The sequence below is a fragment of the Anoplolepis gracilipes genome, chromosome 13, assembly GCF_047496725.1.
Source record: "Anoplolepis gracilipes chromosome 13, ASM4749672v1, whole genome shotgun sequence".
Lineage (NCBI taxonomy): Eukaryota > Metazoa > Arthropoda > Insecta > Hymenoptera > Formicidae > Anoplolepis > Anoplolepis gracilipes.
In genome coordinates, this window is record NC_132982.1 from 4,782,807 (window position 1) to 4,794,938 (window position 12,132).

Sequence of the window (12,132 nt, forward strand, 5' to 3'; positions counted from 1 at the left end):
GAAGTCTAGGGCATCACTTCCGCTCGTATTACCGACGCGGAAACGTTCACAGACTTCTATAGAAGTTTGTGGAAACGTCGCAAAAATGTGTGGATGGCTGACATTCCTCAATGTTTAACTGACCAATCGAGACAAAAGGAACGGAGAATTCTTTGTTCTGATTGGTCAATTAAGTGTTACTTCACGAGTTGGATTTTTGAACGCATCTTTGAAGAAGCCAATTTAATGGAAGCCATTCTATGTATTATTGTATATCTATGCTTGATTTAGGTAATTCGAGGTTAGAAGATCCGTATAAAATAACAATTAATTATAAGAAAAGGAAAAAATAGAAAGTGATCACATTTTTATAATAATAACTATTATTTGTTTTTATGTCGATGAATTTGTAATAGAAATTATTTTATATATGTTTTACAACTATAAAAGACAAGTTTTACAAGGTTAGTTTAAATTAGACATTTTATGCTTACTATTGTATTGTATTGTAACAACAGTAAGGATGCTTCAGTATGTTTAGTTCAAAAAATTTTTACAGTATTTACAATATTAACAAAATACCGGCAATTAATATTTAATAATTATCTGTATTCAAACATTTGTCCGAAAATAAATTTTCTTTATACTTTATATATTACTATACTATCATTACTTGTTTATCAATACTATTATCACGTATGGTACATTATCATTACTGTTATCATTGTTTTTGTATTTTAGAAAAATGACTTATTTATTGCAAACTATTAGACATTCTTGATGTGGCAAAAATTATATAATGCTTTAACCTTACCAATGGAGACTAGTAAAGTGACAAGTAAAACCAGCAGCTTAAAAGCTCTCCTGCTAAGAGCATGGCGAGAGCGTTGGACTGATCTACAATGGGGTATTAATATTAAAACAGTAAGTGTCTATATTTCAGCTTTATAAATATGATTAATATAATATATTTTTTATTAGTTTCTAAAGTAAAATAAATCTTCAGATTCTTCCGAGGGGAGTAAGTGGTGATGTATATAACTTAGCTGATTGTATTTTGCAACAAGCATTAGTGGGACCAGGGCCTAATCAATTAGTTTTATCGTATCTGAAACATTCTTTGAGCTCTCAGGTTTGTTTATTGTATTCTAACATATTTGTATTTTGAATATCAATGACTCATGTAAGTCATCTTGCAGTTGGTGTCATATGCAGCAGTATTGCAGCGAATAAGTAAATATGATGCATTTCACAAGCCTCATTGCATATTGAGTTTACTTGAGTTTCTGGAATCAATTCAAGTCGGTATCACTTGTCGCGGTAAACCAGAAGAGGATCTTTTAGCTGCGGCAGTTTTATCTATTGTCCATTGGCTTTTACAATGTTACACACATGCATTAACAAAAGCACCCCAGAATAATCCTCTTACTCCGAATTCGAGTGAGCTAATAGAAAAACCTGCCAGTATTTTGCAACAAATGATGAGTTCAGATTTTATGTGCGCGATGATGTATCTAGCTAAATACGATGACAAGGGTAATTGGTGATTTATTTGAGATTTATGTTGAAGTAATTAATGTTTTACATACATTATATATACAATTTTCTTTTTTTTATAAGATCTGTATATAGATGTTGTAAAGAAATGTCAGGAAATCGAGACATTAGTCAGTCTTCTGAAGACGAGTAGTCAGAAATCTGTGGTACCAATAGAAGATTCTCTGAAAAAGTTATGCAATTTGGAAATTGAGAGTCTTTGCCTTGAAAACATTAGAATGGAATCCATTACTCATTGTTTGCAACCACTTTTTGCTGTTCAAGTATTGTTGAACCCCAGCACTGAAACGGCTGTGTTCGTTAATCAGTTATTAATGGTGCAAAGATTAAAGAGTTATACAAATGCGCGGCTTTATTGCGAGATAATTCGTGCTTGTTTGATGTGTTTGCACAACGTGACAGGAACATTTAAAGAGTCACAGTGGGGAGCTTTTACGTTTTTAAAAGTGCCTCTCATATTGAAAGAGTTGCATGCAGCTACTCTAAATGGTAGGTCAAACTTTTGAAAATTCTTTAGATGAAACGAGGACGTTTTTTTTTCACAGTTCTTTTTTCATAGCTTTAATTTTTTTTATAGGTGACGAGAAGTTCGAATACTCCCAAGATATTTTAGATGCGTTCGAATTGTTGCTACAGTTTACGCCTTTGCTCGATATAATGGACTCCACTTGCTCGTGTAATTATGTAGAATGTTTGTTAAATGAATTGCAGAAAGTAAATCTTGTGACGGAGAACCAGGCAAAACAAATAAGCGCGAGAAGGTATATATACATAAGTAAAATATTGTTTCTATTAAAATTTCTTTTACAATAAATCATTGTAATTTATTTCCTATTATCTTATCATTGTTATAGGGAGGGAGTGACAGCAGCTTTGCAAAAATTAGAGCCGTCGAGCACTCCGACATCATCCATTCCGAAGGTCATTATACGAGCAAAACCGACACTAGCCGGGATCTTGAAGACATTAAATGCCGATTATACGAAAATCCAAGAAGCTTTACTGAGCATGCTTTATCACGTCTTGACAGGGAATAGTTTTGAACTGATGCTAGCTGTTGCAACTGTAGAGGGGAAACTGAAGACTTTCGTTGCTAAACTCATCAAATTCAATGAAAGCAGTAAACAGATCAATGAGCCTGTGCCTGATAAAACAGCAGCTACGAGAGCAATGTTATTCGATGTATCATTTCTTATGTTGTGCTCCATAGTGCAAACGTATGGCTCCGACGTAAGTTTATTCCCCATTTGAATTTCATCTAGAAAGACTTCATAATTTTATACATTCGATTACATTCCATATATATTAATATGTGTAAGATAGATGATTAAATTGGTTCATAGGTTGTCTTAGAAGAAGGCGGAGACTCATTCTTCGAACAATGGGTATATGAATGTATGCCGGAACGAAACAAGCCAAAATCGCCGCAGAAGATGCTACAGAGTGTCGATCCGGCAAGAGTGGATGCTCTATTAGCGCAAATAAACTCACCAGATTCTGACTTCAAGTCGAGTAATCTGAAATGGCATGTTGCGTGTCAATCAGCGATGGGCGCGGTGAAGGAGCTGCTCTGCGCGTGGGAGAGTGGCGTGTTGGGTGCAGGCGACGTTAAAAGAGCTCTGGACGGTCTGCGCACAGCGGCGTGTTGTTTACCGGTCTGCGCGGCAGCATGGCTCTGCGCATATATGAGCATTACGCACCAGGATGCTCTATTGAAACCCATGAATATGGTTCAGCACTTTTTGACGCCATTGCCAGGTGATGAGATGCAGGACAATCTTAAAGAAAGGTACGTGTATTAGCATAAGACAAAAATAGGATTATTCTATAATAAGTAAAGAAAACACAACTTTATTTTCGCTAAATGAAAACATTAACTTATTATATATTTATCTTTTCAATATTATATATATGGGATTTTTAAGCTCCTCTATTTTTCACAGATCCAGTTTAATGTTTCAAATTATTCGAAAAATGCAATACGACGTTCATCCGCCTACGCAATCGAAAACGAAGGTGCTTTCAATGTCTCATAGGTATTATGATGATCTTTAAAGATAAATTCTTATTATTGCTTTCAAAGTAGTCATTTTTATGGCGTTTTTGCAGTATTATTTCACGGCAGCCGATATTGGAACAATTGGAATCTGTTTGGCAGAACATAAATCAACGTGGATGGATAAACATACAAGCTACACAGTCACTAGAATCTCTATTAAATACTGGTGGTTCTTTATGGTTCGTTATGAATATAGTAAAGGAAGTACTGAAGTATCGTTACCAAGAAGAATTGGATCAAGCTGTAGATCTGGCTTTTGCCATCTTCCATCTTGATATAGAGAGTTGCACTCTAGATCTTATAAATCATATAATACCGCAATACTTACACAATTCATTGCAGTAAGTTTATTATATTTTTAATCATTACATTCCTTTCATCGAACTTTTATACTTGTATAAACTTACTTCAAAATATCCATTACATATAAATTTTGTTCCATAGAAGTGACGAGCTTGTAGAACCACAATCATCCGTCCTGGCAAAATTGTGTGTGTATTGTATATTTTCAACTTTGGAATACATCAACTCGAATCCATATCGGGGTAACAATCGTAAGCGCGTACGTAGCGACTTGGATATGGATGATTTAGACATGTCCAATAAGCTCTTGCGATTGAACGAAACGGGCGAGAGTATTCCCATGTTTGGTTCGCAGAGTCCACAGGCACAGAGTTCAAGTAATGGGCAAAAGTCGATGGTCGTTTTGAAGGATCCACTTATGACAGCATTGAACAATCTATTCACTATATTCAGTTTCTTGGCTGGGAGAGATGGCGAGATATCCCAACAAACTCACTTTATATTTCAGTTCCTGCGACTTACAGTGCAGTGTGGGAAAGACAGAACTCGTATTGTGTTGCAGGGAATGCCTCAAACACTAGTATGTTATATGATATATTTGTATAATAGCTGTATAATAGCATATATTTATTTTTAATTTTTAATATAAATTTTATATATATATATATATATCGAATGTTGCAAGAAACAATGCTGGCATAAATTGTATGTCAAAATCAATCTTCTTGAAAAAATTGTTTTTCTATTAGTTATATAGTAAAATCAACACACATTAATTTAGAATATAAACTATAAATAAGTTTGTTTGATTTCAGGTACCTTGTCTTCTCAAAGCATTACCCGAATTGTTTACTATTGATATTTTACTAAGATTATACGATATACAAACCGTAATCGGACGCAAGGCGACAGCACGTGATTTATGCATGTTGCGGAATATTAACTTAAAACCTGCAAAATAAACACTAAAATTAGGATGCGTATTTTTACAATCATAATTCTCTACAATGGTGAACAAAAGCATCATAGAGCTATATATATATATAAGTAAAATTTTTATTATAAATTCTTTGTTAAAAACAAATAGTATTTATTGTTAAAAAGCATCATCATTCTTTTATTACTTTCTTTTATAATGATCTGTTATCCTGTATATATCACTAATGTATATAAGCAGGTCCTCCTCTAACTTCAAATTAGCTATCTATTGTATATGTGTGTGTGTGTATAGCTCTATGTTGTGATAAATATAGTGTCAGGTAATAACTATTGCTAAATTAAATATCTTTGAATAAGAAGAAGATTTGTATAACTAAAATTGCACGGTAAAGAGGGTATCATATTAGCAATAATAATTTTACCTGAAGGGTCTTCGAATATCAAGGTCATTTTCATTTTTTTAAATGGAATTATCCTAATTTCTTATATGAGTCGATTCTTTGTAATATTCTGCATAAAAAGTTATAAGGATATATTATAAAATCAAAAATTTATATATAGTTTACAAGATATTTTATTTTTTAATTTGACACAATTTTACATAAACTATAAAATATCTCGTAAAATATTTATTCAATTATCTTACCTCAACCTTTTTATGCACAAAATAAAGAGAAAAATCAATTGATATAAAACAAACACAATTAAAAAAATGTGTAATTGCTCATTGCAAATTTATATTTTTTTTTTTTGAGACAATTATGTTTTTTTTTATATACCTTGATATATCCGAAACGTCTTTACTTGGAAAAATTATTATTACCATATAACAGATCCCTTTGTACAATCTTGATTGCACAAATTTTCCTTTGAACCTTAGATTTAAAGATATTTAAGATGGTTAGTTATTGTTTCATACTATATATGATAAATGATAAATATATATATATATATTCAAATATTTGTATATTTGTATAATATTTATAAGATTACTAATTCAGTATACTGCTATATTAGCAGGGCAACTCTCTCTATATACATATGATATATTTGTATAATAAGCATTGTAATGTTTTAACAGTGATTGTATAGACAGTTTATATATAGACTATTTTGCACCAATGCAAAGTATCCATAAAACATATCTAATATGTTCAAGTATTTCAGAAGAACATGATAGGTTTATATAATTATAATTTAAGATCCACCTTCAATATAAAATTACAATCTAAAGTGGATCCTATTGGACTTGTCATGTTCTTCCTACAATCATATTTATTTGCTAATTATCGGTCTAATTCAAACCAGCAAGTAACGATAATGAAATATTGTTTTTTTCTTTTTTTAATATTTCCTTTTTTAAAAACACTATTACTTCTAGGTCAATTTATTTTCATGTATTTGTTTAATCACATAAAATTATGTGGTGAACATAAGTTTTATGCTATTATGCATAAGATTTCTTTTTATTTTTATACTTAATTTTGTGTTCTATTTATAATAAATATATTTATAAAAAGAAATGATATATACTTAATTGACATGCGAACACTTTCATTCAGCAAAAAATTTAATTAATATATTTCTATTATATTCTGTATACATACTTTTATACATATTAATGTTTAATTTCATTTAAATTTCGCGCTTATTTTATGCAAAACTTTTTGTCGTATATTTATTCCATGATGATGTAGAAACCACTCTATATGTTCTTGTATATTTATGCCCGGCTTTGCTAATTTGAGGTTAGAGGAGGACCTGTCTAAATACATTTGTGATGTACAAGATAACAATTCATTGTAAAAGAAAGTAATAATAAGAAAATGATGATGTTTTTATAACAATAAATACTACTTGTTTTTGGTAAAGGATTTATAATAAAAATTTTACTTACATATATTTTACGAATATAAGACAAATTTTTTATAAAGGTTAGTTTACATTATTATATTACAAGTAATAATATATATAATATTGTATTCTTATAATATTAATAAATTATTGGTAATCGATATTTATTTGTATTTAAAAACTTAATTAAAAACAAGTGATTTTTACATTTTCTATACATAAAGCCAATGTTATTATTATTGATTTTATTTTTTATTTTAGAAAGATGTTTTCTTGTTGTAAACGATTAGACTTCCTTAGTGTTAAAAACTGCATAATGTATTAACCATACTAATGGAAACTAAAGTGACTAGTAAAACCAGCAGTTTAAAAGCTCTATTGCTACGAGCATGGCGAGAACGTTGGACCGATTTGCAATGGGGTATTAATATCAAAACAGTAAGTATCAATAGTAAGCAGTTTTAATATAATTAATATCCTTTTTGCAACGTTATGAAATAAAACAAATCTTTAGATTCTTCCAAGAGGAGTAAGCGGCGATGTACATAACTTAGCCGATTGTATATTGCAACAAGCATTAGTGGGACCAGGGCCTAATCAATTAGTTCTATCGTATCTGAAACATTCTTTGAGCTCTCAGGTTTGTTTATTGTATTTCAACATACCTGCATTCTGAATATCAATGATTTATGTTGTAAATTCCCTTGCAGTTGGTGTCATATGCAGCAGTATTGCAACGAATAAGTAAATACGATGCATTTCACAAGCCTCATTGCATATTGAGTTTACTTGAGTTTCTGGAATCAATTCAAGTCGGTATCACTTGTCGTGGTAAACCAGAGGAGGATCTTTTAGCAGCGGCAGTTTTATCTATCGTTCAATGGCTCTTACAATGTTATCTGCATGCATTAACAAAAGCACCTCAGAACAATCCTCTTACTTCATATTCGAGTGAATTGCTAGACAAACCTGCCAGTATTTTGCAACAAGTGTTGAATTCAGATTTTTTATGTGCAATGATGTATCTAGCCAAATATGATGACAAGGGTATTAATTAGTTATATTTATATTGAAAAAATTAATGTGTTACTTTTCATTATATATAATTTCTTTTTTCAGATTTGTATGTAGATGTTGTAAAAAAATGTCAGGAAATCGAGACGTTATCAAAGACCAGCAGTCAAAAATCTGTGGTAGCGATGGAGGATTCTCTGAAAAAATTGTGCAATCTAAATATTGAAAGTCTTTACCCTGAGAAAACTAAAATGGAGTCCATTACCCATTGCTTACAACCACTTTTTGCTGTTCAAGTATTATTGAATCCCAGCACTGAGACAACTGTGTTTGTTAATCAGCTATTGATGGTGCAAAGGTTAAAGAGTTATACGAATGCACGGCTTTATTGCGAGATAATTCGTGCTTGTTTGATGTGCCTGCATAACGTGACAGGAACATTCAAAGAGTCACAATGGGGAGCGTTCATGTTTCTAAAAGTACCTCTCATATTAAAAGAATTGCATGTAGCTACTTTAAATGGTAGGTCAAACTTTTGGAAATTCTCTAGATGATACGCGAACGCTTTTTTTTACAGTTTTTTTTTCATAGCTTTACTTTTTTTTGTAGGTGACGAGAAAATTGAGTACTCTCAAGATATTTTAGATGCGTTCGAATTGTTGCTTCAGTTTACACCTTTACTCGATATTATGGACTCTACGTGTTCGTGTAATTATATAGAATGTTTGTTAAATGAATTGCAGAAGGCAAATCTTGTAACGGAGAAGCAGGCGAAGCAAATAAGTGCGAGAAGGTAATGTGTGTGTGTGTGTGAAACATTTCTGTCAAAATTTCGTTCATCGTAATTTACTTTTATCATTGCATAATGATTTTAGGGAGGGAGTAACAGCTCTTCAAAAATTGGAACCGTCTAGCACTCCAACATCGTCTATTCCAAAGGTTATTATCTGCGCAGAACCAACACTAGCCGGCATCTTGAAGACGTTGAATGCTGATTACACGAAGAGCTCTTTATTGAGTATGTTGTATCATGTTTTAAATAGTTTTGAATTAATGCTGGCTGTTGCAACTGTAGAAGGGAAACTGAAGATTTTTGTTACCAAACTTATCAAGCTCAATGAATGTAGTAAACAGATCAATGAGCCAGCACCTGGCAAAACGGCAGCGACGAGAGCAATGTCATTCGATGTATCGTTCCTTATGTTGTGCTCCATAGTGCAAACGTATGGCTCCGACGTAAGTTTATTTCCCATTCGAATTTCATCTAGAAAGATTACATAATTTTATACATTCGATTATATTTCATATATATTGTGTAAAATAGACAATTAAATTGATTCATAGGTTGTCTTAGAAGAAGGTGGGAATTCATTTTTTGAACAATGGGTGCGTGAATGCATGCCTGAACGAAAGAAGCCAAAGTCACCACAAAGGATGCTGCAGAGCGTCGATCCTGCGAGGGTGGATGCTCTACTAACGCAATTAAATTCGCCAGATCCCGATTTCAAGTCGAGTAATCTAAAATGGCACGTCGCGTGCCAGTCGGCGATGGGTGCAGTGAAGGAGTTGCTCTGCGCGTGGGAGAGCGGTGTACTGGGCGCCGGCGATGTTAAAATGGCTCTGGATGGTTTGCGCACAGCGGCGTGTTGTCTGCCGGTCTGCGCTGCAGCATGGCTTTGCGCCTACATGAGTATTACACACCAGGATGCTCTATTGAAACCCATGAATATGGTTCAGCACTTTTTGACGCCGTTACCAGGTGATGAGATGCAGGATAATCTTAAAGAAAGGTACGTGCATTAGCATAAGAAGATTATTGCATAATTAGCAAAGAAAAAATATAATTCCATGTTTCGTTCAATGAAAACATTATAATGTATATATATATATATATATATATATATAACATTATATATACATATATTTGTTTTTTGGAAATTGCATAAGATTTAAGCTGTTCTATTCTTTTCTACAGATCCAGTTTAATGTTTCAAATTATTCGAAAAATGCAATATGATGTGCATCCGCCTACACAATCAAAAACAAAGGTGCTTTCAATGTCCCATAGGTACTATGATGTTCTTTAAAAATAAATTCTCATTATTGTTTTTGAAATAGTAATTTTCATGATTTTTTTGTACTTGCAGCATTATTTCGCGGCAACCAATACTGGAACAATTGGAATCTGTTTGGCAGAACATAAATCAACGTGGATGGATAAACATACAAGCTACACAGTCACTAGAATCTCTGTTAAATACTGGTGGTTCTTTATGGTTCGTTACGAATATAGTAAAGGAGATATTGAAATATCGTTACGAGGAAGAATTGGATCAAGCTGTAGATCTGGCCTTTGCCATCTTCCACCTTGATATAGAGAATTGCACTCTGGATCTCATAAATCACATAATACCACAATACTTGGACAATTCACTGCAGTAAGTTTATCACACCATTTGCATCTTCTATACTATTGCATAAACAGAATATTCTTTATATGTTTATAAATTTTATTGTGTAGAAGCGATGAGCTTGTAGAACCGCAGTCATCTATCCTGGCAAAATTATGCGTGTACTGTATATTTTCCACTTTGGAGTACAATAACTCAAATCCCTATCGGAATAGCAATCGTAAGCGTGTGCGGCGTGATTTGGATGCAGATGAAATGGACGCAGACGCATTAAGCATGTCCAATAAGTTCTTGCGATTGAATGAAACGGGCGAAAACGTTCCCATATTCGGTTCACAGAGCCCACAAGCGCAGGGTTCGAATAATGGACAAAAGCCTATGGTCATTCTGAGGGATCCACTTATGACTGCATTGAACAATCTATTTACTATGTTCGCTTTCCTAGCTGGCAGAGATGGAGAGGTGTGCCAACAGACCCATTTTATATTTCAGTTCCTGCGATTTACAGTACAATGTGGAAAAGATAGAACTCGTATCGTGCTGCAGGGAATGCCACAAACTCTGGTACGTTATATAATGTATTTGTATGTAATAGTAGTAGATTTTACCTTCAATTCTCAATATTTATGTTAATTATTTAATAAATTAGTTTGATGTAAACTATTATTAATAAGTTTGCATATTCATTTTTAGGTACCATGTCTTCTCAAAGCATTACCTGAATTGTTCACGACTAATATTCTGCTACGATTATATGACATACAAACCGTGATTGGGCGCATGGCAACCGCACGAGACTTATGCATGTTGCGGAATATTAACTTGAAGCCTACAAAATAAATATATAGCTCCTAAGATAAAATGCACGTTTTTCTAAATGTGATTTTATTGTGGTTAGTGGAAAAATATTGATATATACATATATAAATATTTGTATATATATAATATTTTTCCTGTCATTACTAATTCTATATATTGCTAAATTAGAGCAGGGCAACTGTATGTGATATATTTGTATACTGAGCGTTTGAGAAATTCCTTTGTGTATATGTGATAACTAATGTGTGTGTGTGTGTGTGTGTATGTGTGTTTGTATTATATAATTTATATTGACTATTTTGCATCAACGCAAAGTATTTCTAGAAAATATATTTAATATATTTAGAACACTTAAGAAATGTGATAAATTTATTTAATTTGTATAATCTATCAAAATATGAAATCAAATGTAAAATAGTGTCAATTATAGACGTATCATATTTTTACTGTAGATTTTTCATTTGTGACATTTAGTTGCATACAATTTTGTATCTAGTTAGAAAAGGAAATAAATCCTTATTAACATTTTTAATTGTGATAATTTAAAAATGCAATGCAATAACGTAATATATACACATTTGAAGAATTATTAGGAAATTCACTGAGTTATATTCAATTCTTATTTAATTAAAAAAAAGTTAAATTAGAAATACATAAGTTGTATTTTTGCAAATAAATACCATGTAAGCATTAATAAGATTATAATCAAAAGCATATATATTCAAAAGCAACGTGTTTATTCTTTTTGAAAAATCTACATTTAATATCATATATATTTATATATTTTAAATGTCCAAATTATTTATAATAATGAATAAAAATCGTGTGCATTAAATTTATTTTTCGCTTCTCTCAAGACAACCATTTTTACTTTAAATCTATCTATAGCTATACAAACTATGTTTAAAATATAAAGTATACAATATATGTTAAAAAGAAATTTGAAAAGCGAATTTTATATTATATTAAAATATTATAATTTTTGAGAACGAATCTATAGATAATTAATAAATATACACTAAGAGGTGACCGTTGAAGTATATAAAATTCGCAATTTACAATTTCGTCTTATCTCGTCTTATACTGTACATATCATCCAATATGTATAGATAGTAGTAGTTATATATCTTAATTATAAATAGTATTTATCTTCATATTTATATTTATTTTCCACATTTTCTAATAACCTTAATCCAG

General features: G+C 31.7%; 2 protein-coding genes across 4 annotated transcripts; both read left to right on the top strand.

The window, feature by feature from the left end:
- Positions 1-270: 270 nt before the first annotated feature.
- Positions 271-5,523, top strand: LOC140672814 (mediator of RNA polymerase II transcription subunit 24-like). Its single transcript, XM_072905256.1, has 12 exons — positions 271-443; positions 721-903; positions 986-1,111; positions 1,179-1,515; positions 1,600-2,025; positions 2,114-2,297; positions 2,391-2,766; positions 2,880-3,325; positions 3,480-3,572; positions 3,646-3,936; positions 4,040-4,478; positions 4,714-5,523. The coding sequence occupies exons 2-12, from the start codon at positions 760-762 to the stop codon at positions 4,858-4,860; spliced, it is 3,009 nt and encodes a 1,002-aa protein (XP_072761357.1). The 5' UTR covers positions 271-443; positions 721-759; the 3' UTR covers positions 4,861-5,523.
- Positions 5,524-6,491: 968 nt separating this feature from the next.
- LOC140672651 (mediator of RNA polymerase II transcription subunit 24-like) lies at positions 6,492-12,089 on the top strand. 3 transcript variants are annotated; one of them, XM_072904973.1, is made up of 12 exons: positions 6,492-6,649; positions 6,953-7,129; positions 7,206-7,331; positions 7,402-7,738; positions 7,811-8,227; positions 8,315-8,498; positions 8,581-8,941; positions 9,050-9,495; positions 9,681-9,773; positions 9,853-10,143; positions 10,227-10,680; positions 10,810-12,089. In XM_072904973.1, the coding sequence occupies exons 2-12, from the start codon at positions 7,025-7,027 to the stop codon at positions 10,954-10,956; spliced, it is 2,961 nt and encodes a 986-aa protein (XP_072761074.1). In that variant the 5' UTR covers positions 6,492-6,649; positions 6,953-7,024; the 3' UTR covers positions 10,957-12,089. The 3 variants fall into 3 exon arrangements, with proteins under 3 accessions (XP_072761074.1, XP_072761073.1, XP_072761075.1); XM_072904972.1 differs by having other exon boundaries at positions 6,633-6,771; XM_072904974.1 differs by lacking the exon at positions 6,492-6,649 and adding an exon at positions 6,687-6,703.
- Positions 12,090-12,132: the final 43 nt, after the last annotated feature.

Bases quoted from the DNA above. Each gene is read 5' to 3' on its own strand.
- LOC140672814 (XM_072905256.1), top strand. From the start codon at position 760: ATGTGGCAAAAATTATATAATGCTTTAACCTTACCAATGGAGACTAGT. The intron at 2,767-2,879 runs GTAAGTTTATTC...ATTGGTTCATAG, and splicing joins TGCAAACGTATGGCTCCGAC to GTTGTCTTAGAAGAAGGCGG. The intron at 4,479-4,713 runs GTATGTTATATG...GTTTGATTTCAG, and splicing joins AGGGAATGCCTCAAACACTA to GTACCTTGTCTTCTCAAAGC.
- LOC140672651 (XM_072904973.1), top strand. From the start codon at position 7,025: ATGGAAACTAAAGTGACTAGTAAAACCAGCAGTTTAAAAGCTCTATTG. The intron at 7,130-7,205 runs GTAAGTATCAAT...ACAAATCTTTAG, and splicing joins GGGGTATTAATATCAAAACA to ATTCTTCCAAGAGGAGTAAG. The intron at 9,774-9,852 runs GTACTATGATGT...TTGTACTTGCAG, and splicing joins GTGCTTTCAATGTCCCATAG to CATTATTTCGCGGCAACCAA.